Raw genomic sequence first — 17,672 nt, 5'->3', positions numbered from 1 at the left:
CTGCTTTTGTACTGTAACCTTATACGGTTTTTTGTCTGGTTCCAATCTGCATGATGAGCAGCTGCTGACACATATATCAAATAGGTGACAACAGTACCTTTGTCTCTTTATCCACAAAGTAGCAATGCCTTCTGCTTTATTTTGCTCCATTCTAAAAGGAAAGGTGTAATTAATGGCAGTCACCAGATGGTCTGCCTGACTTCTGAACTCATCAATTGTACTGCCTCAATTTTAGTCATTGCTACTTTACTGGCAGGTATTGTGATGCTGCTCACAAAGGGTAATGATGATATAAGGAGACATGTTGTTCAGGGCATCCATAGGTTTTTCTTTCAGACTACTTTTTTGGACCAAAACAATTACTGGTAAAACTGATGCTTGCTGTACCTATGTCTCAGGCTTCAACAGGGAGGAAACTGTTCAGTAGTCATACCCTGACAGCTTTCTTTAGGAATAACTTATTCATCTGCACCGGTATTGATATCACATTGGTAGTACACACAGCACAGAGCCTGTCCATCTTCTCCTGTCTGACATGCTGTTCTGCTATAAGCTTGGAGGCACACACTGAAAGGAATTCTATACCCACCTCATACAGGGTTACTATCAGTCAATAAACAAGGAAGTCTCAGGTGTTGTGCTGCTCATCACATTCATGGCCTTGATTTCCATAGAACCATAGAAAACTACAGCACAGAAAACAGGCCATTTGGCCCTTCTAGTCTGATCCTACCTGTTTATTTAGCTTTCTGTGTTTTTTTTACAAGCCATCTCTTTTTCTCCTCAGGAAAGGCTGAAATGGCCCCTTAAAGCCCAATATGTGCTGAAAAGCTGAAATAAAAACAGAAAATGTGAAAAACACTCAGCAGGTCAGGCAGAATCTATGGAAAGAGAAATTGAGTTAATGTTTCAGTTGGAAGACCCTTCATTAGAACTGGCCAAAGGTTATATTAATTCTGTTTCTCTTTCCATCACTGTTGCCTGATCTGCTGAGTGTTTCCACATTTTCTGTTTATTTCCCTATGTGCAAATTAAACCCCTCCTCCCATTTTCCTCAGCTCTAAGTAGCATGCACAATTTAGAATAACCTTCCTGAATTGCAACATACAAAGACAAGTGAGAAGATTTATAATCTGATCCCTTTTTACTACAGCTGCTATGAATCTTGTTGCATATAGGCGGACGAGGCTCCTTAGGCAATAACCAATTTCACGTCCACAGTCTCCAAGTTGTTACCTGAGATGCAGAGAATGATTGTGTCCCTGCCAAGTCGTAGGCAGGTTGATTGTGATCTCACTAAGAACTCACTGTTTCAGTGAAGGATGAAGACAGCTGACTGGTAATGCTAAATCATTCTCATTGCAACAAAGAAATCAGTTAACCACAATTAGTGTATTTGAAGAAATGTAAATCTGGAAGAAATCCGCATGTGTTTTTCATTTGCTCTGATGTTATAAGGCAGACCAGTCCCAAGTGTAATCTGTGTCCTTAGTGGGTTCAGATCTATTCATTGCACTGCACTTTACAAATGAAGAGTCGATTTTCAGTAATAGCTGCAATTTCTGTTCACTCGCACTGATGATAAACACTATTAAATTGAATGTTGCAGGGATTAGGGTGACCATGTGGTTAGCTCTCAAATTCCTGTATGTGCAGGAGCATCTACCAGAGGATTTCACTGTGAACTAAGCCTTATCCTTAGCAATCCCTCATTACAGCTCCAAGTATTGGCATTACACATTAGGGATTTGGGACCATGGCATTACTTTGTTGTTCTATATACCTCTGAGACTTGGACTACCTTCAGCAGGCACCGCAAGTCACTAGAGAGATACCACCAACACTGTCTCTGCAAAATGCTCCAAATTCACAGGAAGGTCAAAGGAATCAAAATCAGTATCCCTGCTAGGCCAACATCCCCAGTACTGAGGCTTTAGTTACATTTTGTTGGCTCCACTGGGCAGGCTGCATTGTTCAATAGATTCTCGAAGCAGACACTACATTCCAATCTCCTTCAGAGGGAGAGATTACCAAGCAGATAGAAGAGAAGATTCAAGGATGTACTCAAAGCCTCCTTGAGGAAAAAATGGAATATCCTCACTGATTCCTGGGAATCCCTGGCCCATGATCACTCAAAGTGGAGAAGGAACATTCAGGAAGATATTGAGAACCTCAAACCATGCATCAGGGGGACACAGAAGGAATGCACCACCTCACAAACCACCCACCTGCCTCATCAGACAGCTCTTGTTCCATTTGTGAAGTAGTTTACAGTTCTCACATTGGCCTCATTTATCACTACAAAACACACAGAACTGAACTGGAAGCAGACCATTCTCAATCCCATGTGGCTGCCTTAGAGGAAGATTACCAATAATTGAACGTCAAAACTTTTGGGTGTTGTAATAGGGATGAAAATGGCAGAGGCCTATTTATTGCCTGAGAGTCAGGGTGATAGTGGAATCTCTTGCCCAATCCCATTAGTAGGAGAAGGCTGGGGTTTTGAATTAGGCCGGGGACCCTATTTTGAATTCTGTGGGCTTCCCACTATTGATGGACAGCTCCTCAAGTTGAGGCCTCCAGTTTGAGGTGTGGTGGCATGCTGGGTAGGTTTCTGGACCAGTGGCCAGAGGTCTGGACCATTCGTTAGGAGGCATGAGTTTAAATCCCACCATTGTAGCTGGGGAACTTAAATTCAAATAATTAAGTAAATGTGAACTTGAAGGAAAAAGCTCATCTCGATAATAGTAATCATGAAACTTCTGGATTGTTATAAGAAACCCGTCTGGTTCACTAAATTTGTTTTGGGAGGGAAATCTGCCTTCATTACTCGGTCTGACCTACATGTCATTAACTCTTAACTGCCTTTGCCATTCAGGGGCAATTAGGAATGGACAATAAATAATATTGTCAGTGGCAGTCATATCCCATGCATAAATAAATTAAAAATAATCTTGTGCTTCTGCCTCCAAATAGAGACAATGTGGCTCCATGAAAAGGAAATGTACATCAGCTTCAGTGAACTCAAGGAGACAAGAAAAGTGGGTATTTCCTGGTCTCTTCCAAAACAAGGAGGTCCTGGTAGAGTAGGTGAGTAGGAACAGGAAGTTCCAAACCTCATCTGGTGCTCCCGGTGCGGCCTCCTGTACATCGGTGAGACCCGACGCAAATTGGGTGACTGCTTCGTCGAGCACCTTTGCTCCGTCAGCAGCAACAGCCAGGACCTCCCAGTGGCCACCCACTTCAATTCCACATTGGTATTGGTTTACTATTGTCACTTGTACTGGGGTACCGTGAAAAGCTTGTCTTACAAACTGATCGTACAGGTCAATTTATTACACAGTGCAGTTACATTGAGTTAATACACAGTCCATTGATGTAGTACAGGTAAAAACAATAACAGCACAGAGTAAGGTGTCACAGCTACAGAGAAAGTGCAGTGCAATAAGGTGCAAGGTCACAACAAGGTAGATTGTGAGGTCATGGTCCATCTCATTGTATAAGGGAACCATTCAATAGTCTTATCACAGTGGGGTAGAAGCTGTCCTTAAGTATGGTGGTACGTGCCCTCAGACTCCTGTATCTTCTATCTGGTGGAAGAGGAGAGGAGAGAGAACGTCCGATCTCTCATACTGACATGTCTATCCATGGCCTCCACTACTGCCACGCTGAGGCCAGACGCAGGTTGGAGGAACAACACCTCATATTCTGCCTTGGGAGTCACTAACCTGATGGCCTCAACATCAATTTCTCTAACATCCGGTAACCCCTCCCCTTCTTTTTCTTCCCCTCCACTCCTTTGCCTTCCCTTATTCCTGTGGCACCCTTCCCCCATCTTGATGACCTGCCCATCTCCTCTCTTCCCCTCCTCCATCCTTTATTCCATGGTCCACTGCCCTCTCCTACTGGATTCCTTCTTCTTCAGCCCTTTGCCTCTTCTACCTATCACCTCTCAGCTTATTACATCTTCTCCCCCTTCCCCACCCACCTAAATTCCCCCTCTCACCTGGACCCACCCATCATCTGAACTCACCTATCACCTGCCTGCGTGTGCTCCTCCCCCTCCCTCCACCTTCTTATTCTGCCTTCTACCCTCTTCCTTTCCAGTCCTGATGAAGGGTCTCAGCCTGAAATGTCTACTGTTTATTTCCCTCCACGGATGCTGCCTGACCTGCTGAGTTCCTCCAGCACTTTTTGTGTATTGCTCCAGATTCCAGCATCTGCAAATTTCTTGTGTATTCGTTATCTCCATAGTAATCTACATTATCATGCTGGCAAGAGTAATCAGTGATCACGTCATGTGTACAAATCACTGCAGCTTTGTTGTGGATCCAAGAATGGCTCGAAGTTTTCAGTCACTTGAATGACCAGTTCACTGGGTTGATCCTCAAAGCATACGGCAAGCACTAGCCTCCTAACACAGTATATCTCAAGTGCCCCAATTCTGTTCTGTGGATTTTTGTTGAGTGTCCATGTCTCATGTAGTATTTATACACGGGATATGACTGCCACTGACAATGCCAGTATTTATTGTCCATTCCTAATTGCCCCTGAATGGCAAAGAGTTAACCACATTTTTGGGTCTGCATTCACATATAGGTCATAAAGTAGACATAACTTTATCTTAAATAAAATATTTCTAATCTTTCAGATTTTCATTCATTTGGTTAGTCAGTTTATTCTGGTCTTGACATCCTTTTTACACTTTTCAAGATAGTAGCTGCCAGTCACTTAAGTTTGGAAGAACTGTTTCTCTTACTATTTTTTCATTGTTGATCATCACTTTGACATCGCTGTCAGTGATCTTGGAGGCTGTCATCATTTTGCTTTTCTCAGCACTTATTTACAATCGATAACTCTTTGCAGATTTTCCGGGCATTTTTGTAAGTTCTTCAAGCTTTACGGGTATCCGTGCCATCAGATTGATGTCTTCGGCAAGGCACAGGTTGTTGATCTTTGCCCCCACCCTTGCCCTCACACATGAAGCTCCCAACCCCACCTTGTGACTAATGCAGTTCCTGGAAATGCTTTAAGACATCATCAGACGTGAATTATTAAAAGGAGAGGCCAGAACGCCACGAGAGACCTGGCAATCTGGTATGGTCTTACAGAAGTTTCAAATCATTCAAGAGTATTGTTATTGATCAGTACTCCAATACTTGCTTATTGTAGATTTCTTCTATTAGTGTTATTCAGGATTTTCTGATGCTAAGCTTTTACTTTGTGAGTTACAGTGCCTTGTGCCACATCTTGTCTAAAGCTTTTGTGAAGTCTATGAAGTTCTGGCAAAGCTTTGGTGGCCACAGTTCCTACCACACATTGTTGGATGTTGAAGGTTTGCTCTGTGGCACTTCTCCCTGCTTTGAATCCAGCTTGTTCTCTTACTAGTACAGTCTTTAATTGAGGCTTGAGTCCCTCCAGTATTATTCTCAGGAGTACCTTACATGGACAGTGTGGTACCTTGTGCATTGGTGGAGCTTCTCTCTATTAGGAAGGGGAATGTGACTGACTTTGTCCATTGGGTTTACTAGTGACTCACACATTCATGACACCTGGCATCCTGTTTTGATGCCTCATGAAGTATAACTCTGTACAAAGACAGTTTAAAGGTACCTTTTCTTTGTTTGATCTTCTGCACCCCCAGTCTGGGAATATTCAGAAGTGTTGTCTGGGAATGGAACTTAGCACACACATATCAACATTCTCATGGCAACAGGATGGAACTTTGAAAAAAACAACAAGATGCTGGAGGAGCTCAGCAGGTCAGGCAGCATCTGTGGAGAAAAGCAGACGGTCAACGTTTTGGTTCAGGACCCTTCTTCAGGACTGAAGATAGGAAAAGGGGAAGAATATATGGGTGGGGGGAAACAGAGCTGTGATAGGTGGACAAAAGAGGGGAGGTGGGGTGGGCACAAGGTGGTGATAGGTAGATACAGTTAAGAGATAGTGATAGGCAGATGCTGGGGAGGAGGGGAGAGCAGATCCACCAGGGGATGGGTCAAAGGTATGGAGAGGGGCGGCATGGGGAGGAGAGGAAAAGGAGAGAAAGAAAACTGGTGAGGAGAAAAAAGAGAGATAGGCTAGGAAAGGGAAGAAGGGGCAAGGTGGGGGGCGAGGGGGTGCGGGTTGTTACTTTAAGTGGGAGAATTCAATGTTCATGCCGTTAGACTGTAAGGTCCCAAGACGGAAGATGAGGTGTTGTTCCTCCAGTTTGCGTTTGGACTTCTCCCAGCAGTGGAGGAGGCCGAGGACTGACATATCAGTGACGGAGTACGAGGGGGAGTTGCAGTGACTGGCAATGGGGAGATGCAAATCACGGTTACGGACGGAGCATCGGTATTCTACAAAACGGTCATCTAGTCTGTGTTTGGTCTCACCAATGTAGAGGAGGCCACAATTGGAGCACTGAATGCAGTAGATGATGTTAGGGGAGGTTCAGGTAAATCTCTGCCTCACCTGAAAGGACTGTTTGGGTCACTGGATGGAGGTGATAGAGGTGGTGTAGGGATAGGTGTTGCACCTATGGCAGGGGCAGTGGAAATTTCCCGGGGTGGGAGCGGGATGGGTGGGAGAGGGGAGGAGTGAACTAGGGAGTCGCAGAGAGAGTGGTCCCTGTGAAAGGCAGAAAGGGGTGGGGAGGAGAAGGTATGCTTGGTGGGGGGGTCCCATTGGAGCTGGCGGGAGTGGCAGAGGATGATGTGGTGGATATGTAGGCGGGTAGCATGATATGTGAGGACAAGGGGGACCCTATCCCTGTTGGGTCTGGGAAGGGGTTGGGGTGAGAGCAGAGGTGCGGGAAATGGCAGCGATGCGGGTGCGAGCTCTCTCGACCACAATAGAATGGAATTTTGCATCTGGGAGCATCTATTACAGAGCAGGATTGTTAAGACTTTCAATGATTTTACTCCCATTTTAATTGCATCCAATAGGTGCCAAAGTGTGAAGTGTGGGGCAGAATTTTGAGCAGAACTTCCTTTCCCCTCTCTCCAAAAGGGCATCTAGGGGCAAAGATGGAAAAGACATCAGGCATTTTTTTCATCCAAATAGTGACACACCCTTTACCTAGTCAGCAGCTTGAAGAATGCTGATACCATGAAAATGGAAGGATATATGGGAGGGAAAGGCTAGATAGATCTTAGAGTAAGATAAAATGTCGGCACAACATCGTGGGCTGAAGGGCCTGTACTGTGCTGTAATGTTCTATGTTCTATGAACTTGCTTATAACTCTGATCCATTAAGAGTGAGAAGACAGAAGGTGGAAGCTGGTTTACACAGTAGAACTTAATGCCCCTGCTGCTGCCTGGTGCACTGACCAGAATTACAATTGGAAATGAAAACGGAAAACACAAAGATCAACGTGGTTGAATAGTTTGTATAAATAAAGAGAATGACTTTGAATCCATGGCTTAATATTTGAATTTTTCACTTCCTTTTCTATAAATCTAATTTAAAAGCAGTGGTAATGAAAGAAACATGTAGAAAGCCAGTCTTGGGAAATATTACTTGAGTGGAAAGAAAGAACTGGGATTTATTGAATCATAGGGCATGGAAATAGGCCCTTCAGCCCACCTCGTCTGTACCAACCACCAACACTAGTTTATTCTCCCCACATTTTCATCAACTCCTCGCAACAGGTTCTACCACTCAGTTCAACATTAGGGGTAATTTACAGTGGCTAACTAACCTAACAACCCATGTTCCTTTGGGATGTGGGAGGAAACTGGAGAACCGCAAGAAACCCATGCAGTCACAGGGAGAACACACTGACAATACTGGAGGTCATGATCAACAAGGATTGCTGGTGAATGAGGCAGCAGTTCTACCCACAGCTCCACTGTACAACTGAAAAGAATCGTCACTGGCTACTACTGCTAAGTTACTACCGGTTCTGTTTGCTTCTGTGTTTTTGACTCAAATGCAGCCAATGATGTGCATCTAATGATTGATATTCACACCAGTATCTGGTGCCAGTAATTAATAATGGATATTGGAGCTCTTCAGCTAATTACAGTTTCTAGAATTCAGCAAAATGTCTTTGAAATACTGTCCAAACAGATTACAATACAATGAAAATAGAATATGCGTAGCCTTGAAACTATCTGTGAAATTTGATACACAGTGTGCTCACTAATATCTCAGGTTTTCATGGATGATTTGAAGAGACCAGTAAATCTCCTGCTGCTTGAGGTATGTTAATTGATGTATAATAGAATGATCAAAGACTATGACAAAATTAATCATTTTGCCGTTGTAATAACAAATTTTTATTTGTTCTCTATGTTACTTTTCAAATGGTGGGCAAACCCCATTGTGGCACATCTGTGTTTCTGCAGACCCCTGGCGAAGTTAAAAGTTACTGAAACTATTTGCCGCATGTTTTGCTTGCTAGGAAGATTAAGCAGGTGTATAAAAATACAATTTTATTGGGAAGTTCCTTCTCACTTTATTTAGTTTGTTGGTATTGATTGTCATTGCTGTATTCAAAATGGACACTTTAATTTCACAATATTGGACAAAAGACTGTGTTGATTTGCGGGAAGTGGAAATTGCTTACGAGGCCATCATCTAATATCGTCTCTCCGTTGCCATGGAAAGATGATGCTGTGACTTTGTCTTGAACTATTGCAACCATTGTATGAAAGAAATCCCATAATGTTGTTTGATAGGAAGATCCAGTGACAACAAAGGGAGGATGATACCTGTTTAAATTAGGATCTTTGATGGAAATGGTGATGTTTCCATGTACCTGTGGCCCTTGTCCTTCCAGGTGATGGAGGTCAGAAGTTGGGGAAATGCTATTGAGGAAGTCCGTGCAAATAGTTGCTACGAATTTATATATCAACTACACAGCTTGCTGATAGTGGATGTTTGTAATTTTTCTTACCTGGAGTATTGAAATGCAATGACAGGGCATTTTTGGCACGTATAGGAAATTAATCTATATACCAGATTTCAGCCAAACGGTTAGGAAGAACTAGAGACACAAGAGACTGTAGATGCTGGAATCTGGAGCAACACACAAAACGCTGGAGGAACACAACGGGTCAGGTAGCATCTGTGGAGGAAAATGGACAGTCCACATTTCGGGTTAGGAAGAACTTATGAGTTGCAACTATGCTAGCATGCTGGCCCTGAATTTCCACACAGAATGTGCTGATCTACTGTTATAACTTTGACTATAACTATTTGGGAAATGGGTGAAACCATAAAAAATGGCATAAATAGCTTTCTCAGCTGTTTCTGTGGGAGTTTCCAGCCATCTCCAAACAAGCAAATCCCAGGCTGATGTTTACTTAAATTTATTTACAATATTGCTGCAAATAGAAACCAAAGGTGCTCATTCTGAACTGTCTTGAAGTCCAAGATCCTGGCGGAAGGGAGAACAGCTCAGCTTTCTGGAGGTAGGAATTCGTTGGACTTGATTCATCAGATTATGGATCCTAAACCACTTCAGCACAAATTCTGTCAGGTTGGAAATCAGATTGACTGGTACACCTGCACTTTTGGCAAGATGTAGAATCATTTAAAATGTCTTCCACTCATCTTTCCTTGCGCCTTCTTGATTATACACAACCACACTGCAGGCACAGTTACTTGCTGATCAAAGCGAGTGATTCAATGGAAACTGCTGAAGATGAGGTTTCTGTTGCCGATTTCTGTATAGCCTATCAGTAGTGATATAATTCTAGGAATCATTATTTTGGAAATCTTTGAAGAGGTTTGTAAAGAGTAGAATAAACAATAAAGTTTATGATGGTTGCAAATCAGACTTTGAAATACATAACGGTGGGTGGGGAGCAGTAAATGATTATAACTGAAGTTGGATTAATCAAGCAACATGCAAGAATCAACATAATCAAGCAAACCATCTCAGGAATATGAAAAACATGATGATGCCGGAGGAACTCAGCGGGCCAGGCAGCATCTGTGGAGAAAAGCAGGTGGTCAATGTTTCGGGTAAGGACCCTTCTTCAGGACCCTTCCGAAATGTTGACCGCCTGCTTTTCTCCACAGATGCTGCCTGGCCTGCTGAGTTCCTCCAGCATCATTGTGTTTTTCATCTATATTCCAGCATCTGCAGTCCTTTGTTTATCTCAGGAGTATGCAGCCAACGCAATTTAAAGATCTAGATGATATTTTCTTAAATCTTTCTCGTAAGTTATATTTTAAGAGATTCAGATGTTACAGCCATAACAATAAAAGATGGAGGAAATGTTCATCAGGGCAAGCAGTGCCAATGGAGGGAGAAATGGAATTAGTAGTTCAGATTGTTACACTTTCAATGGAACCATAATTTCCCTGCAACGTTATTAACCTACTCCTAATTATTCAATTGCTGAATGTATTGTCAAATAAATTTTGATTGCTGACAGCATTATCTGAACTGTTAACTAGCCAGCAGAGGCAATATGAAGGACTGTGATGCTCTGAGATATGGCTGATGATTTAGCAGTGAGCCTTCCACAGTTTGAAGACAGTGTGTGACACTGGGCAAGGAGAGGTATGTCCTTCTGCATCTGTGGGAATGAGGGGGAGGGGGGCTCCAGAAACCTCCTGTCATATGTTCAGGAGGTGCAGACCAGATCACGGCCAAGAGATTTACTCAATTACATGGATCCAATGTGAGATGAAACTTAATCTTACAGGAGTTGTCGAGGTGAGTAAGTTCATCTTCAAATGCATTTCCAAGCAATTGCACCACTTGCCTCATCTACTGCTCAATCCACTGACCTCAATCAGTCCCCTGTCATCAATCTATGTCAGTCAGGACACAATCTTAACACATCTGGCATTGTTGCAAGCTCACACCAACATCTGAAAGCTGGCCCTCACAGGCAGCTGTTAAATACCGTCATTTCCCAAACCAATGCAAGAGACTCCACGACACACTTCCATTTCTCTTATAGGAGGATGCGAGACATAGCCAGTGGCAGTAGCAAGGAACTGGAGGAGGACAAGGAGGTTTATTCCAGTTGGAGGAGTCTGTGCTGGCCATCACAGGTAGGGGATGTGGCTGTGAACATTGTTGGTCCTGGAATGGATTGATAATGAAGGTATCTACATATATAATCCTCTCTGACTTCTCTCTCATTCCTCAGTGCCTTCTGGCCCATGCATATGCTTCTTACTTCCTCATCTTCCCTCAGCACAAGCCAATTCTTGCCCCTTCTCAGAGCACATCTCTCCTAATGTAGCTGTCAGCTCAGAGACCTTCATATGGTGACACAGATAGCAATTCACCAGAGGACAAAGCCTCATGGCAGTACTGCTACAGTGGAGTTAGATTTGTATGTTGTTTGGCCAAGTAACAGAAGAAAGCCAATAGGTGTATCTGGTGTGATGTGCTTAGATCCCATCAGTTTCATCTTGGAATGGATGGTCACTTCACGAGTACAGTATTTAGGGCGGCTCAATAGCGTAGCAGTTAGCACGATGCTATTACAGCACCAGCGATCGGAGTTCAATTCCTGCTGCTGTTTGTAAGGAGTCTGTACGTTCTCCCCACATCTGCGTGGGTTTCCTCCAGGTGCTCCAGTTTCATCCCACACTCCGAAGATGTACAGGTAGGTTGATGGGGGTTTAAGTAGGGTGGCAAGGACTCGTTGGGCCGGAAGGGCCTGCTACTGTGCTGTATAAATAAATTAAAATAAATAAATATATACATCTGTGGGACCCACCACTTCTGATAACTGATGCTGCAGATTCCACAGACGGTCTCTCCAAAGCCCGGATGCTGACTTAGCCCCCGCTCTGCTCATTTGCAACTGAAACCCTCATCCTTGCCTTTGTTATTATTAGACATGTTAGTCCATTGTGCTCCTGACTGGCCTCCTTCCTCCTACTCTCCATAAATATCGGGATATCCAAAGGTTCTCTGGCTATGTCATAACTTGCACTAACTGCTGCCCACCTATCAGCAGCAGCTCACTGGCACACATTGGCACCAGGTTAAACAATGGCCCAGCTTTGAACTTCTCATGTTTGTGTTCAAATCCTTCTGTGATTACAACCCATCCTACCTCTGTAACTTCCTCTAGCCCTGCAACCCTCTGAGGTATCTTCATTCCCTGCTTTTTGGCCATTTCATCACTGCTTCACTCTCGGCTACTGTGTTTGCTTGCCAAGGCTCTAAACGTGGAAATTCCCTCCCTAAATCTCTCCACTTCACTATCTCTCTTTGTACCTTTTAGATCCTCCTTAAAACCTACCTCTTTGTTCAAACTTCTTGCCATCTCTCAGTTGCCTCCTTATATAGCTCAGTATCAGATTTCTGTTTTCAGCACACAGATACCACTTTAAGAGTGCCATATTAATGCAAGTTGTTGTTACAATGAAGGCTTAGATGCCTTCCATCTCAGCAGTGGAAGCCAGTGTCAAAGTGGCTGCAGAACATAACAGGAATGTCTTTTCCAGCCGTTTACTGGGACCTCTGAGATGTTCCCAGTGGATTGGTCATGGTTCTGTGGAGTACCTATGTGCTGTCTGCTCTCAGGAAGATGCCATTTTTACTCCCACACCTCCCACTATACCAGTGCTCTTTCTGTTGCCTGCCAGCCATCCAAACCAGAGCTGCAACAGCCCAGGCTGAGATGGTGCAGTGTAAAACCAGGTGTCTCATGCCAGAGCTACTTGAAGCCTCCCTCTCAGGCCTTCAGCAGTTTTCATAACTGGAGCTTGGGAAACTTCCTCCAAACCTGATGCAAGCATTGGGTGCTGGGCAAGCACTTTGTAAGAACACTGGCAGAGATAAAGGCAGAAGGAAGACAAGTACAAAGGAAATGATCGTCTGCATAATATCATCATTAAATATATAACTTCGGATTGCAACATACAATTTCTTGTGGATTTTATGTTCTCAACATCAAATGGAGGATGATTTAGTGGTCAGTAATACAGGAAAGATAGGATTTTGGACTGCTGGTGAACAGTGAGGTCTGGTTGAGATTGCAGGTATCACCAGAAGTTATGTAGAGTCTGGAGAGAATGGCGTAGCCTCCCTTCTTCTTCTAGTTCCTCCACCTTTTACATTTCTTCCTTCTCCATTTCTCTCCTCTTCCTCCTCCTTCTCCACTTCCTCATACTTGTCACCACAGCTTCCTGCTGAATAGTAATGTCACAGTCTGTACCCTCACTGTAATCTTGTCATGCGGCATGCAAGATGCTGCTACAAATCTAGATACCTGCTCAGCTGAATGCAGCAGAACTCTTACAAAGTGATACAGAGAGTGAAAACAAACCTTGCCAGCTCTGCTGGTGTGCTCAGTAACTACTCTGTGCCAACATAGCTCTCTATGCATTGAATTGCTAACCCCTGCTAGCCAGTAGCCAATCTTCGATGGCCCAGGGTGGGTCACATACAAGTTACATAGAAAATGATGATCGAAGTATAACTCTAGCCAAGATAATGTGGATTTGGTTTGGTTGATAAGGACTTTCACAAAATGTCTCCTCAGACCATCAATTCCTTATTAGGTGCCCCGATGCATTGTATTGATGACTTACCTGGATCTATTATAAAACTATTGTAAAACAAAGTGTGCAAAAAAAGCTCCCAGAGTATTCATGGTCTCCAGAATTTCCTGCAATAATATGAAACCCTTCCAAATATTGTCATGCAGATTAGTGGAGGCCAGTACTTTCCCAATCTATTGTTATATCTCTCTGCATGGAATGCAAGCTACTTCCTGTTAGATTGGGTGCATACAAGCACAATGTCTTATATTAGACTCCTGTTAAAAACTGGTAGTTCTAGAATGAATGGAGAACAAATTGGAAAAGATGCAGCATGTGATAATGAGCCCACCGAGACCTATTTCCACATCTCCATCTCCAGAAGCTAATAGCTGTTGTTTCCAATATTTGTGTCTCTTTATTATGGCTTGGTAGGCAGAGGTGTGTGCTTCATTCCCAGTAGACTGCCCTTCTCTGATATGTTATGTTAGTGTTCCTTGCAGGTGGAATGTATTGTATTAACAGTTTGTACACTTTCCATATCCTGCAGTCAAAATCTGTTATAGGGGAATTATGGCAATAGTGGGTGAAGGAAGATGTGGACCAACAGTATGATATGGAGTATTAAGCATGCATTGTATAACATAAGACAGATGACTTGAGTGCTTCAACTATTATAGAAACAACATGGCAAGTTAAAAGGCCACTGGCTAAATGCTGGGGTACAGAATACTCACTCTCATCTGCTTCAGCAAGATCTCCTGTTTGTTAGCTGACAATTCAAGTATATTTGCTGACTTTGTGAGATCAGTAAACTTCAAGGAGTTTTTATTATTACTGAGAAGCCACTTATTGCTCCAGCCACCTCCTTCTACACATACCATGCTGCTGTATTTAATGCCTTTCAACCATCTATTAAATTAGAACATAGAACAGTACAGCACAGCACAGGAACAGGCCCTTTGTCTCACCACGTCTGTGCTGAAACTGATGCCAATCTAAACTAATCCATATGTCTGCCTATGGTCTATATCCCTCTATTCCCTGCCTGTTTATGTGTCTGTCTAAGTACCTCTTAAACGGTGCTATCTTATCTGCTTCTATCACCTCCCCTGGCAACGTGTTCCAGGCACCTATCACTCTCTGTGTAAAAACTAGTTTCACAAATCTCTCTCTTTAGCGAATACCGATATGAAGTACAATGCCGACATCCTTTCTTACATCAGAACATAAGGTACACCCTCAGAAAAAATAGCTGTCAACTTTTACCTCTTATAGATGCTGATGTGTGCCTACTGCCCCTTTAAAGCTGTATTTGTGCTCTTTTTTCTGAGTTTTTGAATCCATTACCACTTTGGCCACAACTTTATTTTTCTTGGTGAAGTGAAACCAATAGACCTCAGGATTTCTGTTGGAATCATTGTCAGTGGATGAGAGTTACAGTCTACCATGCATCTACCAGTGGATAGGGATGTAGGACTTTTTATCCTGAAAAGAGAAATGCAAGCTTAACAAGCTAATACAGCAGATTTCAACACAAGATGTTACCTTCACTTCCTTGAGTAACATAGGCAATGAAAGAATGAGGGAGCCATTTGGCTGAAAATCAGAATTTGGCTGGAATTTAGTAATACAGTCAATGATCCTTTAATTTTAAACATCAATTCTGTCACAGATGTTAAAAAGATACAATATAATACAGATTAGAAAAAAGTAATTCTTTAGGATTTACTAGAATGAATGTATGGTTTTGAGTTCTACATTTTAGAATTCGCAGTTTATCCTTTAAAATATTCTTTAAGTACTTCTACAATATTTATGAAAATATTCTTTTTTTCCAGAATTATTTATATTTCACTATGTTTGGTTCACTGTTAATTAATATTGTGGCAATACGTTAATCCATCTTTGCATCTTGCAAGTAAATAACAATTACATAGTTAAGCTTCTTCCCCTTTCCCATCAGATTTCTGAACAGTCCACAAACTCATGAACACTACCTTGTTATTCCTTTTTTGTTGCACTATTTATTTATTTTGTAATTTATAGTAATTTTTATGTCTTTGCACTGTACTGCTGGCACAAAACAACAAATTTCATGTCATATTAGGCAGTGATACTAAACCTGATTTTGATTCTGATCCTTTCTTTCATTTCTCATCATGCTCTATACAACAGTTTGTTCTTGTAAGCTCTGTGTACTTTCAGGCCTGGCTTCTCAGTCTATGTTTCCTGTGTTTCAGGTGTTCTTTGGCTGGCGCTCATCTCTGAAGTTTTATATATCGTGCTCTTAGTTGTTGGCTTCAGCCTGATGTGTCTGGAACTCTTTCATTCAAGCAACATGATAGACGGCCTCAAGCTCAATGCATTTGCTGCTGTCTTCACTGTCCTTTCAGGTAAGTTGAATTTCCATTTTTACAATTTACAGAAAACTAAACCCTAACTTTCTGCGGATATGCATTCAGGAATTCTTTCATTTGGTGTTTCTGTTGGAAATGTCAAATCAATTTGATATCACTCCCAAAATAATAAAAGCATTGCTGAGAATATGGAAAAGAGGATTAAGATTAAATCCGAAGACAAATCACAAAGAAAGGTTAAAAGAAGTTACGGAGGAAAATTAGTTCATGCCAGGTGCTGAGATTTGTACAAAAAATTGAAGTTGTAGGGATCAGTTTCTGGACGAGACCTAATGTGCTCCATCTCTCCCCAAGAATCCTGGGCACCCACCAAAACAATTATTACTACAACAAGATAATGCTGAAAGTACTCAGTAGATCCGGCAGCATCTCTGGAGAGGGGAACAGAGTTACTGTTTCAGGTTGATGATCTTTCATTAGAACTGTTGTTAGGCCAGTTGAATAAGGGAGCTTTATGCCTGGTTAAGGACGCTGCTACTAAATACAGTATGACGTAAACTGGGTCACTTGGATCATGTTGGAATCTGGAGTACCCCATTCAACAGTCCTTGCCGATGGAAAGGTAAAAAGTATTTTTACATTAACCAGGATCTGGCAGTGTTCCTCCCTACTGTGGTCTTTAATTAGCCATGGAGTAAATGGATACTGTTTGGATTTCAACTCCTGTTCTGCTGTGTTTCCACTGGGAAGAGACTGTAACTATTTCCCCTTTCAAGGTAGTTAACCTTCAAGGAACCAAGTGAAATCTTGGACTACAGCTTCACATTTTCCCAACCTATGCTGTCTCTGAGTATTACTGCTTACTAGGATTTGAACTAGATGCACAACTGACTGCAGATGCTGGAATCTGGAGCAAAAAATAGGCTGCTGGATGAACTCAACCGGTCAAGAAGTATCTGTGGAGGCAAAGGGATGGTCGATATTTTGGGTAGAGTGATGCAGTTTATTTTTTGTTCCAAGATTAGAAGTAGCTTGGTCATTTTCTAATGAGTTGACTTGAATAAAGTTATTGCACAATGGACCTGATTTTAATTCCAGTTGTATTTTGACAGATGGGGGTGCAAAGTTAGTTTCAACTATACAAGACAGAGTTGAAGTATTTAACTCCTCGTCCTTATCAACGCCCCACTGAAACAAATAACATTTGACATGTAATATCACCAGGATCTTCAGGATCTTATAGCCTACAGTTAACTTCAAAAAACTCCCACAGGAGTTTCTAAAGCAGATAGAAGGAATGAGGAACAACTTCCATTTATAGAAACTGGAGAAAAAGACTGCAGATCCTGTAAATTTGAATGGACAGAAAATATTGGAAGCACTTAGCAAGTCAGTCAGCATCCTAAAGGAGAAAAACAGAGTCAACGGTCAGGTCAAGCACCTTCATCAGAACTGGAAAAATGAGAAAACAAGTGTGGTTTAGGTTTTTCTCTCAACTGATGTTACCGGTCTTGCTGAGTACTTCCTGCTTTTGTTTTGCATTTATATAGAACATTAATGTATGAGATATCCCAAGGTGTTTAACTTGAGGGTAATGAAATCACATTTGGTACTGAGCCATGTGGGGGAGTATTAGAACACATAAGCAAAAGCTTAGACAAAGAAGTAGGGTTTACAGGGCGTCTTAAGGGAAGACTGAAAGGTCCAGAGGCAGATGGCATTGCAGGCAGCTAGTGCCATGAACACCAATGGCAGAGAAATTAAAATCAGGAATATGCAGAAGGCCAGAACTGGAGGAGCACACAAGTCATGGAGGGTTGCAAGCCCAGGAATAGATAGAGATAGAAAGGGTCAAAATC

At 42.4% G+C, this 17,672-nt stretch overlaps 1 protein-coding gene across 2 annotated transcripts in view; it reads left to right on the top strand.

The window, feature by feature from the left end:
• The window catches only part of gsg1l (gsg1-like), a 153,336-nt gene that overhangs the window by 80,930 nt on the left and 54,734 nt on the right, over positions 1–17,672 (top strand). For both annotated transcript variants that reach the window (XM_052020944.1, XM_052020943.1), the window contains one exon: positions 15,697–15,849. In XM_052020944.1, coding sequence (XP_051876904.1) covers positions 15,697–15,849 — 153 coding nt within the window. The remainder of the gene's footprint in view (positions 1–15,696; positions 15,850–17,672) is intronic.

The sequence above is a fragment of the Pristis pectinata genome, chromosome 8 (assembly GCF_009764475.1).
Source record: "Pristis pectinata isolate sPriPec2 chromosome 8, sPriPec2.1.pri, whole genome shotgun sequence".
Lineage (NCBI taxonomy): Eukaryota > Metazoa > Chordata > Chondrichthyes > Rhinopristiformes > Pristidae > Pristis > Pristis pectinata.
Note: the sequence above shows the minus strand (reverse complement) of the source record. Positions and strands in the feature narration are given on the sequence as shown.